The sequence below is a fragment of the Harpia harpyja genome, chromosome 18 (genome assembly GCF_026419915.1).
Source record: "Harpia harpyja isolate bHarHar1 chromosome 18, bHarHar1 primary haplotype, whole genome shotgun sequence".
In the NCBI taxonomy this organism is placed as follows: Eukaryota; Metazoa; Chordata; class Aves; order Accipitriformes; family Accipitridae; genus Harpia; species Harpia harpyja.
In genome coordinates this window covers 18,084,775-18,101,193 of record NC_068957.1, presented here as the reverse complement: position 1 = coordinate 18,101,193, position 16,419 = coordinate 18,084,775, and the positions used below count along the sequence as shown (strand labels likewise).

Below are 16,419 nucleotides of genomic sequence, written 5' to 3'. Positions count from 1 at the left end.
GGCTAATGTTGGAAGGGACCTCTGGAGGTCATCTTGTCCAACCCCCCTGCTCAAGCAGGGCCCCTAAAGCAGGTTACCCAGAACCATGTCCAGATGGCTTTTGAATATCTCCAAGGATGGAGATTCCACATGTAACACACTGGCTGCTTAGGTCAATGTCATACCACCAGCTACATGTCCAGACTGACTCCATAATGCAACCACAGGACTCAGAAGCAATGGCCACATCTTGATGGTGAACCAACGCCAGAACACTTTTCAATGTCTGCACTGTGTCTTGTGGCTGTTGGTATACCATGAAAGTACTTATTAAAAAAAGAGGCTTTCCTTGGTTGAGATCTTGGAACAAAGGGATTTAACATTTCAAAATCGAGTTTGTTCACTACCAAAAAGTTTCTGTGAATCACTCCACATACTTCTAAAACCTGAAGTCTGTCTTTGCACATTACAAGTTCATCAAATGACACTAGAAAAGTAAGACTGCCACATCTGCCCATGTATTCCTGCTGTTAGAAAAGATGAAATAACAATAAAGCTATTTTTAACTCCCAGATATATTAGCATGTATCAAATTCTTGGTAGTTATGCATCTCTTTAGATTGTATTCAAAACTAATTGATAAGACAACACTATCTCCAGAAAAACATGCCCATGTAAAAGCTGTAAATCTCACTCACAGAAGAGTCAATCTGGTTGTATCTTGCAATGTCTTTATGAAGAGTCCTCAGAATGATCATAGCCACCATGCCAGATAAGAAGAGAACAATTACGAGGGAATTCATTATACTGTAGATAAAGAAAAAGTCAAACTTTCAATCCACTTATTCAGGTTTCAGGACATGAACTCCAATTCATACCACATGTACAGCTCAAGTCTGAGGAATAGCCTTAGATATTCAGACTTCACTTAAGTCATTCAGACCTTTTAGTATCTTTGCACCCAGAGAAGATAAACTGTTTTAAGTTGTGTACCTTTATGATTTCTTAGGAGACAGAAGTGAGAAGAATAGTATTTTATGATACATTGTTAATTCTCAAGACAGTTATGTATTGCTTTTATTTTCCTCCTCATATAGCTCAGAAGTAATTTCCCTAGTGAAACAGCTACAGCTCTTAAAGCAAACTTTGTCAAGTAGATTTTATATCTTTCAACCAATGAAATCTACATCATACCACTTAATATTTTGTGGAGACATAATTAATCAGATTAGCCTTTTTTCAAACACTTTATATTGCAAAACATTAACATTTCAACACAAATGATCTACTTACTTGATATCATTTGCATGGGACAGAGGGAAATAAGTAAGAGCTTTTCATATACATCTTTTAGTCATGAAAAAAGCCCTTCTTTTTACTGTAAGCAGCTGCCGAGTACAAAACACACAGTACACATATGCACCTCTCATTTGGCAGTTAGGGAAAGCCAGACAGTAACAGTAAGAACACCGCAGAGTGGCAACGTCTCGAAAGTTCTACAGAATGGAGATGATAAAGTAAAACGATGGAAGCTGCTTTCCTTTTGGACACTAATGGTGCATTCCTTTGCTGAAATGCAATACTACAGTTGCTCCCAAGAGATGGAAGACTGATAAAAGTTACTTCACATATGAAAACAAGAAAGTTTTCTTGCCTGAAAACTGACTTTGTTCTACCACAGCAGAACTTATATATCCCTGGAAGCACAAAGAAGAAGTCTTTGTGCTCCCCTGCAAGGTTATTCACTGTATGCAAATCTTACCTAAACCACTGGATGTTCGTATGTGGCATGGACTCCAAAATATAGTCCCATCTGGAAGCCCACTTAATATTATTCTTTTCCTACAAAGAAATTAAATAGCCATTAACAGAAACAAGTACAAGTTTGTTGCAGTCTCTGAGAAGGAATAAGCACATCAAATCTCTTCCACAAACCTTCCATTCAGCATTAATATCTAAGCTTGGTATCAACCCTGGATGTTAGACCTCCCTCTTGCATTAATTCATCTCTTGAGCCTCTCAAAGAATATCTTGTTTATTGAAGTCTCCTATCCACGTCTTCTGCCTTCAACTGAGGCTTCACTAAGCCTCATCTTTCTGTGATTCAGTATGTAGCTGCCTGCAGCTCCCAAATGCATGCTGAAAAACAATCATGCCATCACTACAAGATACACCCAGCATAGCACACTGATCTTGAAGCTTCAACTTTGTTAAACATACTCTGTGAATATGTTTCTAGTTTCCCCTGGAATTTTTTTCTCTCATCATCTTTAATGTACTTAGCACAGGCTTCCTCACTCCCTGCCATAATGCTGTCTGATACAGACTATTTTCCACTCTGATTCCTGGCAGACAACTTTCATTTCCAGATATCCCTGTGAAGAATTTAAGAAGAAATCATTCAGCAACTTTCACCTTTGAAAGATGCTTCCATTCTCTTCTATCTCCTCCTCTAAACACTTCCTGTGAGAGCTGTACCAGTGATGATTCTTTCTAACTCCCAAGCTTTGTCCTCTACAACTTGTCTCATGGGATGTATGCCTGCTGTCCTGCTACCAAATTCTACCTCCTGACTGGCATGAAGTTCTGCTGAACTTCTTCATTTATTCACCAGGTGGTAACTTTGTACAGTTAATTCTCAAAATTTAGACACTGTCTCCAGCCTAGAGTTTTTAAGTTCCCATTCATGTTCTGGATCAAGAACATATAACAATGAAGAACTGCACCAACACAACCATGTGGCTGAAATTGCCTTAAGTTGCTCTTTATCAGCCCAAGCACTAGTTGATCAGTAGTTCACAGCTAGTTGGGAGAGTTTCAGAAGTGTGGTTCTAAAGTTTGTTACTTGCATACCAAACTGCTCACACGCTTACATTTTTGTACACTTGGGTACTAAACATTAAAGGCATGATCATGTATACTTTTCACATACACAGACCTAAATACCTTGCCCATTTCAATGAATTAAAGCAGACACCATAGCTTTCTCACCAGAAGTCAGCCGCCATGCTAGAAAGGACCATGAACAGTTATGCATTTTACTGGTTTATATATTCAGGCTTACCGAAACGAATGTTCTCCTATTTAAAAAAATACTTTTCACTGATAAATACTCCCCTTTTAAGTTATTCTGAAACTGCTAATAAAAAGTAAAACATATCAGCTATTATTTCAAATCAAGGCTAACGGGTAACAGAGAAAATAAGCAGTTTTGAAGTGCCTGGCGATTGGGATGTGCTGAGTGCCATCTGCTGGAAGCGCCTGAACCCATGGCAGCTAAGCCTCACCTGCTCTACGCCCAAGAAAAAGGGAGTAGGCAGCTCAAATGCATAACACGTTGCGTGAATAACCGGACAAAGTTCACATTGCAATTCTAAATTGCAATTTATCACCAAGATTTAAACACAAATGTTAATAGACAGGAGGCTCATTCATGTAGTAAAATTACAGAGTCTAAGGAGGATTGGGTGTCTCAAGGGAAAAGTAACAGGATATAGCGCCTTGCACCTCAAGGTCATTGGTTCAAATCAAATTCAATTTGGTAGAATGAAAGCTGTTACCATATGACGGCTGCTTGACTGCCTATACAAAATAAGCTGGTGGTCTCAAGCCAAATCCTGTAAGACTGGTGTCTTACATCAGAAAAACAACCATGCTTTCAGGACAGACTGGAACCAAGGTACCAAGGTCTGAAGTAACTTGAATCAAATTACCTTTACCCCCACAGGAGGCTCGCTTTACACACTGGGGTAAAGACCCAGTTGCAAGAAAGCCTAATTTCCTCCTGTCTAAGTCATCACAGGCTGAATAAAGCATTAGAGTATTAGTAAACATTAGAGTATTAAACTCTAAAAGATAAATGGCCACCTACTCAAAAAAAGCTAGTGAATAAAAGCAATACAAAATGAGACAAAGCCTGCAACTTTACTAGAAAAAACAGCTTTACAATATGCTAAAATCTACATTTAGCACAAAAGCGTCTCCAAATATAATACAAACATTTCTTCAACATGAGACTATCAGTACCCTGACTGAACTCTGAAAACATAAGAACACACCGCAAGGAAGACAACTCTTGCAGTTATTCAATCTACTACCTTTCTATTAGTCATAAAAGAGGGGAAAAAAAAACAAAAAAAAGGCTTTATTTATACATTCCAAGTGTCACTTAAACTACAGTAATGAAAAAGTAACAGGTTTTGGGAAAACTGCTTCACAAGACCATCCTTATGGAATTTACACTGCTTTAATCCAGTCGTGGCTATGAGCAAATTATCCAGTTGTTCTGATTTCATTCATTTGGGGAATTACATATTAATGTAACAAATTCAATACTTACTTCAAATGTCACAGAGTAAGTGTAGATCAAATTCAGTTTATTGGTGAATTCTCCAGGAATCTCCATAGGTGGACCTTCACAACTTAAGTTGTTCTCATCTGTATGTTTGTAGCTAAGGGGAAAAAAAAAGTTAAATAATACAGGATAAATTTTCACACATTCTTTTCTAAGGTAATTAAAACAAGGTTTTATTTAAAAACAAACAAACAAACAAACAAGGAGAGCAGTGTATGTCATTTTGTACCAGCTCTTCAACTTACTTGAGAACCTGCTTTTCTGTTCTTCTGCCAACAAAGGTTGAAGATCTTAAAAATATATTTTTATTAATACTTATGTTTGTAGCTAGTGATAATGAGAAAAATAAAATCATGCATATAATTAGGTAACATTATACAGCATTTCTGTAACAGCTTTAAAGCCAGAACAGAACTGAACACTAATTCTCACAAGCGCTTGTGGTGTGAGCTAAAAACTCCACAGAAAGCATCCTAGGGATTTGGATCTTGGATCACTATCCTACATTCAGTTAATATCTGTTCACACTTCTAGGCATTTGAGAACATTATAGGTAAAGTTATTTGCTAAGCATGTGGTAGATGAGAACTGCAGACCTCTAAAGGTGATGAGATGTGGTTTCACCCTACCCACTTTTCTGCCATGATCAGAATAAAGTCCTAGCCCTAAGCTAAAATGCTGCGTGGTTAACCAGGCTGTGAAGTCTGGAGATCTTTACCTGGTAAGATGGTAACCTTTAACACAAAATATCCCTTCTCTGCCATCATACCTCCCTTCCACACTTTAACAACACTGCATTATTGGTGAAGGACTTAACCTCAGTGTGTGCTCATCAGTAAGGAAGACAGAGAAATTCTTAGCAATCTCCCACAGGTTATCACCTTCCCTCAAGTTTCATAGGGAGAAGTGCATTTATTTTGTCTTGGTGGATTTGGGAGCACCTTTTTGGTTTTTTTATTACTATTATTTTTTTACACTGGGGCAAAAGAAATGACTGCGGGAACCTTTCCATTTTCCATTCCTATACAAGTGGTCTAATTTCACCTCTTGTCAGCCTTGTGTACTCTGAAAAATATAGAACAACTCAAAACAATGTTCTACATTCTAAAATTCAAATACACAAACCCTTCTCCGCGGTACCTTAGAAATACTGTAGCTACAGAAGCATAAAGTCAGAGAAACCTTAAAGTTTGCTTGAATTCACTCCTGTGAACCTCCTCTAACACTGGAAAATAGCTTCCGTCTCATACAGTCTCGGGCAAGTTGTATTCACCCAATTTAGATAAACAATTCTACCTCACATGCATTATTATATGTCAACAACTAAGGCAAGCCACAAGATAATAAGAACTCTCATGAAAGGCCTAGGGTGCGCCAGCCACAAATACTCCCCATCAGTAGAGCTTCAAGGTTGAAGTAAAGTACCAAGCAAAACACCAGGTCAGAGAATGACAAAATTAAGGTCATGTGCAACTTAACTGTGCCCCCTTGTGGTCTGCATTACTAGTGAAAAGACAAATTCTCATTTTTCAACCATTCAGGATACAACTGATAAAGCATTAATCAAAAATGGAGAAGGTTGGTAGAATCTTCTTGCCAGCATCTCAGAGCAGATGTAAATGGAAGGAATAAACTTGCATAGCAAGTATAATTCACTAAAAACACACTATACCATTGCAACAGAAAAAACAAGTATACCCGAGTCATGTTGTACTACACATCTGTATGACTTGAGAAACTGTGGTAGCATAAGTTAAGAATGTACCTAACCTCTGTAGAAAAGAGGGAAGAGTTTAGCTAAAAAAAGCAACCTTCTTTGAAATTTTCTAAACAGACTGCAGTTTTCAAATATAGGTAAGTATGAACTGTACGTGAACAGACTGACAAGAGACCAAAGCAAGCGCTTCAGTCTGTTTCTGAATTGTAGCATCTCCTCTCTGGTCCACAGAGAAACAAAGAAGCCACTGTTGAAGAAAATAAGTTAATCTTCTTAGGAAATTAGTCATCTTCAGCTGTTCTGAATACCAGTATTAACTTGATATTTCACCCATACCTCAGTATCCAAACTAGCACACGAAAAAGTACACCTGTACAAATACTGTACATTCATACAAACCACATTTGGGAGGCAATGCAGCAACAATAAGAGAGATGACATAGGAAATTGTCACTCAGTTAAAGGGTGTTTCTCAGTGCATGTGAAAACATGTCTTTTGAAAGAAAGTAATGCACACCCAGATGCAAATCAATAAAAACAAGAGAAAGCTTCTATTGTTTGTGTTAGGTTCTAAGAGTCTGCATAAGCAGTTTTTCCATCAGGAGGGACTTTGGGGAACATTTTAAAAGCAAAGTTAAGTGACATTTACAGGCATGGAACTGCTCTTTGTAAAAAAAGTTCCAGCTGTGAACCAGTATACTGAAAGCTTTATCAGAAGTCAAAACAACCAGTTCCCCAGAACTTACTGACATCAAATATCATTTCTAAATTCGCCACTACTGTTGGGACTCCCTGTACTAGAACTAGCTGCTCTAATGCACAATTACCTTTGGGGTCTCAGTCTCGCCATCACCAGTCTTGCACCAGGCCAGTTTTCATCCTTCCCACTATGGTACATGATTGTTATGTCAACGTGGTTGAAGAGGTAGAAAGTGTTCTTCTTGTTAAACTCTGACTACAAAACATCATCAAGAGATTGAGAAACGCCTCCAACAGGAGAGGGCGCAAGCAGTCAAGAACTTTAGATGAGACTACTGTCCAATGAAGTACAAGAAAAAAGGTGAAATACTTCAACATTCACTTTTTTAATATACCCGTATAAAATATTTCTATATTTTTCGATACATGGTATTGTATTGTATAAATACAAACCCACATAATAAAGTATCACAGCTGTGTTACTAGTAAAATTTAAATGTATTTGACACCATTTTTGTATTTACCACAAAAAGCTGCCAAAACAAGTTCAAAGATGTATGCAAGTTCAAAGATGTATACAAGTAATTCAGATTCACCATTTCTTGTCCTCCCCCGCTGCCTCCCCCCTCCCCCCCCTAAGTCTCCCTGGTAGACACTCCAGCTATCAAAGCTTACAAACCAGGTGGTTCTTCAAAAAACTACCTTTCACCTTCAGTAGCTACTCTGCTTCATCATCCCTACCCTTTCAGAATCTGGAATTATGAAGAACTACATAAAGCTCAGATGATACCAGAGTCAACTAAGTTGACTTGGATTTTCTTTTCTCCTCAACACTGTCATTGTTTAAAAAACTTTAATTTGAATTAAGGGACGAGGATGACAGACTGCTGGTTGAGTTTTCAAGTAAAAAAAAAAATTCCTTATTTAATGTGTATATTAGCCATTTTCCAATTGCCAGACAACTTCCATCCCTTGCCCCCTCCGAGCAAAATATGAAGGTGTCTTGCATTAAATTTATCTGGATTCCTCCTCTCTCACTATGAACAAGATTCCCATTGGGAGTAGACTAGGATCATACCCGTGTCATACTATAACCCCATCTTTAGGTACCTGTTTCCTCCATTTCCAAAGTAGCAGTTGAAGCAATAATATAGCTCACCAGCAGCATAAATGTGAGGATGAACAGTAGCTGTGCCATTGCATGATAACAACCCCTTTCCTGCCCCCATTTTAAAAGAGATAATTATGTCCGCTGGGACAGGTATTTGGGTATACTTCCAAGAGGATGAAATTCATCAATCCAGCCCAGAGATTACAGTCATATTGATGGTGCTACATTCTTATATGCCCACGTAACAATCGTCCCTCTAGTGCTATGCCATGCAACGTTCTCATCGCAATTACAATTCACAGACTAAAATTGACGCTGGGTATGACAGCTACACTGGCAAAGCATCTACACCACAGCTAGCACACACAATTTGCACAGCACTTCATGTATACACAGTACAAGCTCCCTAAGCACTCACTAGGAAATTCAACCATTGATGCCTATGTATGAAGGCCTCCCCATAAAAAACCCAACTTTTCATCCAAGTTGCTGACTTTACTACAACCGTTTTCTACGTACCAGATACCTTCCAACACAACATACACCAGTATCAATTTAACATAAAAACAATCTCACATACAAAGTGATAAAGTTGAACACCTAACTGGAACAGGTTATTCAATTCACAGACCATCTTCAATAGTCTAGGGAGCCTGAGGAGTAACCGAGTTGGAAGGTGACTGTAAACAGAGTAAACTGAACATGCATGATAAATGCATCACTTCCAAGAAGCATCAGACCTGCCGAATACAAATAACTTGACTGCACTGCATACAAGCAGTAAGTCATGTGGCAGAGCAGACTCATAGCAGGGAGTTCTCTCCTCGCTGAGAGGAGTGTGGTCCCTCACCCCAGGAGAGATAAAACTGTATGACTATTATCTGTAACTGTACTAGCTCACCATGGAACTCCCAGGATGACTGACACACTCCAAATTGTTGTCAATATAATTCTTTCCCCATCACAGCTGTGTTTGTTATCTTCCAGCCATCTGGGAAAACCCTAACACATTTAACTTGTAAACTGTGCTAGACATAACTTCTGCAACTAGAATACAGTGCTCATTTCTAGGTCTTCACTATAAAGCTTCTATTTGAAATCGATAAAAGAAGGTCTTGCACACAAACACGACACGGACAAAGAATGAATAGGTACAGGGATGGATACACATGAAGTTTCAGCACAAAACCATAATTTTCTAAGGCTTTTAGACACCAATACAGCTGTTTTATAGCTTTATCTATAATGGTCAAAAGATCTGCATGAACACTTTTTTTGGACAATTGTATCAGTGAGACACTGCACACAGAAGCAGCGTTCAGCTTTGACAATGCCCATGTTCTGAACGTTAACCGTGCCTACAAGGGTATCTGTTCTTTCTCAGGAAAAGAAAGCTTAAAAATAAAACTGTAAATGAAGTTACATCTGCTATACTAACGAAAAAAGTTCCACCACTTACATTTATAACACAAGCATCTTTAACTCTACCATCTGGAGTAACAAAACATCCTATTGGAAATCCTGGATTACAGTACTTTTGTCCATCTTCCACATCATAGCACCACGTTACAGGCATGTTATCGATAATCCTAGACAGAAATCATCAAAGAACACGTCCTCAGAAAGGGATGCACCATATTTCACATTGACATTTAACATTCAGGTAATGCACATAGTTTTCAGTAGTGCCCACAAGATACACAGTAGAGGACAACTATCACATAGAACAAAGAAAGCGACCACTTGAAACATAGATAACAATGTAAAAAAGCAGGTAAGAAACCCCCAACCTCAAGCACGTATCTCAGCTTACCAGTGATGCTGGTAATTCAACTGCATTCCTTTCTTCAAAAAAGCCAGTTTGCTTTTATCAGCACTGTTTCCTGGGTCATATGATCTTGTACAAACCTTCTTGCATGTTTCTTGCTTTTTAAAAGTGAACTGTTAAAAAAGCACACAAAAAGAGTAACTTCAGTTTTGCTTCGAAAATCTTCTACAGTCTTTTCTTCAGGTAAAGCTGACTTTTTTTGAGATGCTTCACTTCCTTGCTATTAAAGCCAGAATTTCCCATACAACAGCTTTAACTTAAATGTCAAAATTTATGTATACCCAGCACCAGTAATTCCCTTTCGCATTGCTAAAAATCTCAATAGCCCAGACAAACTACCTCCAGAAAAACCCTGAGGACTGAAATTTGAAAATTAGTAGAAAAGGTACTGCTTTTTTCTCTTAACAGTTTGTTTTATTTTGGTCATTTCATCATCTGCTAAACCACACTGTTAACTGCACCCTTTTTGAATGTTTCCTGTTAATTTTAGCTGCATTTCCCCATGATGACTAAGTTATTAGACAAGGCTGCCAAAAATGCAACAAGTTGCACAGCATCTAAGCTTCAACTGCCGACACCACCTAACGCAAATGTGCTCACATTTGTATATCAAACTTCTATTCCAACCCAGTTAGGATTTACCTGTTAGTGAGCTAACACTCTAACATAGTGAGCTGAAAACTCTAACATTATCAAGGCCTAAGTGCTAACCAATAACAGCATTTTCTAATTACTGTAGTGTGCAGCCATTTCAAACAAGTAATTGTTATATATCTATTCAATGGGTATCCAGTCCAAATGAACCACTATACTACGTATTTAATAGCTTCTTGTGGCCAGCACTCATAAGACTTAAAATTACATTAGCTCAGAGAGACAAAGAAAAAGAGACTTCTAGGAGCAGTTTACACAAGGGAGGAGGCATCGCCTCCTTAACAGTCCTATGAAAAGATGTGACTAGGTCCCTAATGACTGAGCAGCAGTAGACTCAGGAACTCTACTGCCTCTTTCTCACAGCGATTTGGATTATCTAGCAACCCTCACACACAAACATAGCCCAGTTTTCAGTTTCACCAGCAAATCCCAGCCTGGAAACTGCACTTGAACAGTATACAGCTTTCAAGCATTAAGAGCCAGTGTTTGACCATCTCTCTTTTACTGCTAATAATTTTCCCGAGTTGACTGTACAGCTCTTTAGGGACACTACATTTGGTCATTGCTAATGCAGGGCATGAGACAGAAAAATATTACATACCTAATTTACAAAATAATCCCATACATTTATTTTACAGAAGATTTCAACTGACATGCATCAACAATGAAAAATTTGGTTTTAGACAACAGATGTTAAGTGAAAAAACTGGAAGTTTCCCGGTTAAGGGAAAAACTGGAAGTGAACCCCAAATTGACTTCCCCTTCCTACTCTGGAAGTTGCCCAATAGTACAACCAAGTATACAACACAATTCCTGAACCACCAGTTTACAGCCTCCAATATTACATTTAAAAACCTAATGATTTCAAATCACCTAACACACTATATACCCAGCTGTTCAAGAACTGCTTAAGATACAGTTTCTGGACTTCTCTACCACAGAACAGGAAAGAAGAGTGATTACTGGCTCAGCTTCCTAACTTTAATTAGCTACCCTAAGATGCCTTTGGGGTGGGAGGGGTTTTCTTTTTATTACATAAACACTATAAAGCTTATATTAAAAAAAAAAAAAAAAAAATCACACAATCATCAAATCTTCAGCTATGTCTATGGATTACAGCCATCAGAATGGCAGCTATCAAGTTTAAACAGGATCAACTTCAAGGGATAAAATAACCTTATATGGAGATGATGCTATTCTCTCCCCAAACAGCACTTGTCCAAGATTTTCTGATGGTCTTTTCTCTTCTGTATCTTGACAGAAGTCAAAACTGGAAAAAAGTGCAATAGATTACCTTTAATTTTTAATTGGCATGTAACTGTAAATATCAGCCTAAAACAATTTCTTAAGTTATGTACTTAACATGGCAGTATTCATGCTTCTTCTGGCAGGTAAAAATTGGAGTGCCTTTGCAAAGAAATTTGGCATGTATCATATAGAAATATTTCTATTTTCATATCAATTTCAACCAAGATATATCACAGCTGAAGTATCTCTAACAAAATACATGGTGCATAATCCAAGCATTCTTCTCAAATGGCAATTTAAACAAACAATAGAATGTCTCACAGAAGGAAAAAAAGAGACTACGCTACAGACTGTCCATTTCTCTTGCAAAAAAGTTTCAGAAAAACAACCACACCCCTTTCTTAAAGGAGTCTTTACAAATAGTATTTCACGTGAAACATTGTTCCAAAGAAGGGAAGTGCTTTTAATATTAATGTGCCTCACTGCCAATTGCCATTCACCAATTCTCTTCAACTACATACAGTCTGAAACAGCCGAATATGGGAGACAGAACATAACCATTCTGGATCTTCGTTACTTAAACACAGGTAGCAGTAGGTTATGAAAAAAAAAAAAAAAAAACACTTATCTTTTGTAAGTACTTTTCCTCACTAAGTGGTCCTAAATTCATTGGCTTCCATAAAGTTTAATATGAATAGAGTCACTGGGGGCTTTTTGAGCTAGTCTCTGGTCTTGCTGGTACTGTTGCACCGCACAGGATAAGACCTACAACACCTTCAAGCTTGTCTTTCCTGTATGCCCAACAGCAAGACTACAAATCATATTGTGTATCATTGCTTTGTAGGCCTATAAATATCTGCAAAAGCAGGTAGTAGTTTTCATAAACAAGAATAAAAATTAAAACCCAAGAATTAGATACAGAGCTTTGGTGGAAAAAGGAAAAATAACAAAGACTCTTCTTCCGATTTGTTTTAGTTGCCAGAAACAAGGAACACAAAACTCCTGGCTTCCCAGATTTGACTAGCAGGAAGAACTTTCAAACGTATCGAACATTCAACACCAAATCTAGTACTCAGCTCAAAAACATGCACCCATTAGAAACCCAGCAGCCTTGTCTTTAACAGAGGATTGGCAGTAGGCACACGTGTGGCCTTCATCCTTTCCAGCCTCTTGTTTTTCACTATTGCCACCAAGCACTGGGTTTACTCTTCCATCCCTACATCGAAAACACTGCTTCAAGAAACACGCACACTGTATCAGCAGTTGCATCACTGCACTGAGAACAGAACACTGGCTTTCCAAACGCTTCTGGAAGGCTGTTGCAATGTACTTACGCATCATACTCGTATGGCAGAACTGATTCAACCGAGTCCAGTCTGTTCACGAAGAGCTCGATTAATGACTGAAACAAGGAAGGCCAGGAGGAAAAAAAGTGTGAAAATACGGACTTGCAAAAACGAAAGCGCGACCGAGAGGAAACGCATGGCTAGCTGGCAAGAGCTGTTAAAGTTTCGGAGCTCGCTTTCCCGCGACAGAGTTACCACAGACTTCTGACAGGCCCCGACCGCCGCCGCGGAGCTGGGCCACGCCAGAGCCGCCCTCCCTCGGCAGCGCCGCCGCCACAGGAGGCTGCAACAAGGAACCGAGCACCGGCGAAGGACCCTCCCGGCGCTGACTGGAAAGTTCAGTGGGAAAGAGGGAGGTTTTCACCGTAAAAAAAACAACACCGGGTGCACCAAGGCAAAAGGAGCTGGGGGTGGTTGGCTTCCCGGAGCAAAGGTTGCCGCCTGAGGGAGAACGGCCGGAGCCCGCACGCAGCGGAGCCGGGGATACTCGGCGGTCCCCCCCCCTCGCCGCAGAAACCCCGAGCCGGGCGAGCCCCTCTCGGGGTTTCCGCGGCGAGGGGGGCGACCGCCCGTGTCGGGCCCTCCCGTGAGGGCTCTCACCTTGCAGCCCTCGCTCTCCTCGCCCTCCTCACAGAAGCTGACAGGCGCCAAGCCGGGCAGGTAGAAGGCGGCGCAGAGAGGCGCCACCAGCAAAAGTCCGGCCGCCAGCAGCCTCATCTTCCAGCCTGAAGGGGCGAAGGCACCATGAGCCGAGGCTGCAGCCCCGACTCCCCCGGCCAGCGCCTTGCAGAGGCGGCCTCAGCTGAGGCGGAGGCCGGTAGCGGCGGCGTCACAATCGCGTTGGGGCCGCGGCGCCTGCGCGGTGAGGAGGTGAGGCGCTGGGCGCCATCTTGAGGCAGGGCACCCGAGGCCCGGCGGCCGTTCTCACGGCGGCCGTTGTTGGCACCGGAACGTTTGGGCGGGCTATCGCCTTCCTCTCGGTGGGGAGGAGGTGGTTTCCCTTCTTCCACGCCCACCTCAGTGCATTTTCCCAAAGTCCCCTGTGGTGACTCGTACCAGAACCTCTTCTCAGGGTTTAGTCCCCAGCATAGCAGAAAAACATTTAAATGGCATTTTACCAGCTCAGAAATTAGGGGTGGAAATTCAAGATTTTGTACTGCAACCTTAATCTGCAACCCTGCTTCTTTTAAGAATTACATTTGATTTTTTTCATGTCTGTTTTAGCATCTTGTGATGTTTGCAGCCAACAACAGTGGGATGCACACCAGCTCACGGCGTCCCGTGGCTCCTTGCTGCAACGCAGCCACAGTGGTGCCACGAATGTGATGCCAAACTCCAGGCTCGCTCATTCAGGTGGCAATGGCAGGAGCAGCGCTCAGGGACACCTGCAAAACCTGCCTGAGAAGCAGGGTAAGTACAAGTGATGGCTGCAAGCCGAGCTCCATGCCACCATGGCAAGACAGATACTCACTGCTGTCTAAGACATTGCACTAAAGGCATTGCTGTCAATACTGGGTAGACACCACCTCCATCTTCCTCCCTGTATTTCCTGTTTAGGCAAGCTGTTGCCACTCTGGTTTCCAACCTGTTACATTACACTTGCATTACCCCTGCAGAACCTCCACGTCCAACAATTTTACCCAACTCATCAGTCAGTAGTGACTTGCCCTTACCATAGGACAACACCAGGCAAAAGGAGAAAGAATAAAGGGTGTATAACAATTGCTTATCTTGTGTCTTTTCAGCTCAGCCTGGAAAATTTGAGTTGCCATTTCGGGCAGCTCCAGCTCTGTCTTAGGGACCTGTGATCTACCTTGTATTGCTATACTGAAAGGGGCCACAATTAGATCCCGAACAGGTGATTTGGGAGAAGCACATTAGGGAGTCCCAGTTTAGAAATGGTTGACACAGTCAGTGCCAGAAACAATTACTGTGTGCTGCTCTCATCTACTCTAGTCTGAGTTTCACAGAGGAAAAATGCTGAATTTCTATGAATACCTATCAACTGACAGCTGCCTAGAAAATTGGTCTTTGTCATGAAAGTATTAAACTGATCTTTTCAGTTATTAGTTTTTGACTATATATCTAGAGGGAATTACATTCTCTTTTTGATTCATTCTGAATGAGTCTTATGTGATCAGATTTTTTATGTATTCATTAGTCCTCATCCCCCAGCTCTCCTGAACCCTTTATCCAGTTTAAACCCAAGCTATGATAAACTTGGTAAAAGGCCAATACACTTGATGAAAATACGCAGCATGGTACAAGGGAGATCCAAAGGACTGCCCTCTGTATGAACAAGTTTGTAGTGTAAATTCAACTACATTGTTAAACATCATAGGATTAATTCAAGAGAGTGACATTTTAGGTGAAAGCTACCACAAAAATTCATAGAATACTGCCCTCATGGAATGTTGTCCACCTCTCCCATCTAGTGGGCCCATTTTTATGGTTATCAATGAAAAGGCATGAAGGGATCAGTTTAGGTGTATGTGGGTTTGTAAGTAATATACTTAATTGCATTTCTTCTACTTTTAAAAATGGTAGGAAAATTTTCTAAGCTGTGATAATGCAAGGGCAAGTATATCTATGCCAGTCAGATAGCAACTGTCTTCTGTGTAAAGGTTGGTGGAGTTTTCCTGGTCTCCGTTTCCCCAGTTATCCCATCTAAGCCCATTTCCTATTCTGTAGGGGCCAGGGTTAGGACCTCTTATTACTATCTTCATTTCCTATCAGAAAATTCAAAGTTGAGAGATCATTTGCAAAAGAAACTGTCATGGCTCTTCAGCCTTGAACTTCTTACTGAATCAAGCATAAGAGGGATTAGTTTCCATGCAGACTGCAGTTTGTTCCCTGAAGATTTCTGTAGTTTTTCTACAAAAATTTGAACTTACAAAAACAAAAAGAAAAAGGAGAGAAGGAGGAAGAATTAGAAGAACTGTATATCCTCTAGCAAAAAGATCTGTCTCACTGAACTTGGAGCAAGACCATACATAAACTATGTAGTGGAATACAGTAAAATACTGTTCTGGTTTGCAATGTAGATGGAACTAAGGTTTTGATGAGAAGCCTGATGAAGATATCTTTTAGGACAAAGGATAGAAGAATTTGACCCTAATACAATTACAGCAGTTATGTTCAAATGCTGTTTCAAATGTAATTAGGTTCGTGCTAATCCCATCTAGCTACATGTACAGTACGTGTTAACAGAATGTTAATAAAATGAAGCCTGGAGTTACCAATGAAATATTTTACTCTTTTAATCAGAGGAAGAAAAAGAGACTTTCGTTTGTATATGCTTGTCTTTCCAATTACTTGGGAGGCAGTCAGCAAATACTCTACTGTAGGTCACAGAAGCACACAGAGACTTCACACATAGATGGAGACTATTTTTAGCATGTTTCTTACAGGACTAACAAATCACTTTAGTTTTCATTATCCATTCCAGGGAGGCTCTGAGGTTTAAATTATTCTGCATTGAAA

At 40.2% G+C, this 16,419-nt stretch overlaps 1 protein-coding gene across 1 annotated transcript in view; it reads right to left on the bottom strand.

The window, feature by feature from the left end:
- LOC128153696 (transmembrane 9 superfamily member 2-like) overlaps window positions 1-13,780 on the bottom strand; it is a 34,195-nt gene extending 20,415 nt beyond the window's left edge. The window contains exons 1-9 of the mRNA XM_052813268.1: window positions 13,537-13,780; window positions 12,925-12,992; window positions 11,519-11,612; window positions 9,674-9,801; window positions 9,320-9,449; window positions 6,878-7,005; window positions 4,319-4,430; window positions 1,742-1,821; window positions 678-786 (exon numbers count right to left, since the gene is read on the bottom strand). Coding sequence (XP_052669228.1) covers window positions 678-786; window positions 1,742-1,821; window positions 4,319-4,430; window positions 6,878-7,005; window positions 9,320-9,449; window positions 9,674-9,801; window positions 11,519-11,612; window positions 12,925-12,992; window positions 13,537-13,653 — 966 coding nt within the window. The 5' untranslated portion in view covers window positions 13,654-13,780. The remainder of the gene's footprint in view (window positions 1-677; window positions 787-1,741; window positions 1,822-4,318; window positions 4,431-6,877; window positions 7,006-9,319; window positions 9,450-9,673; window positions 9,802-11,518; window positions 11,613-12,924; window positions 12,993-13,536) is intronic.
- Between the last annotated feature and the right edge of the window lie 2,639 nt (window positions 13,781-16,419).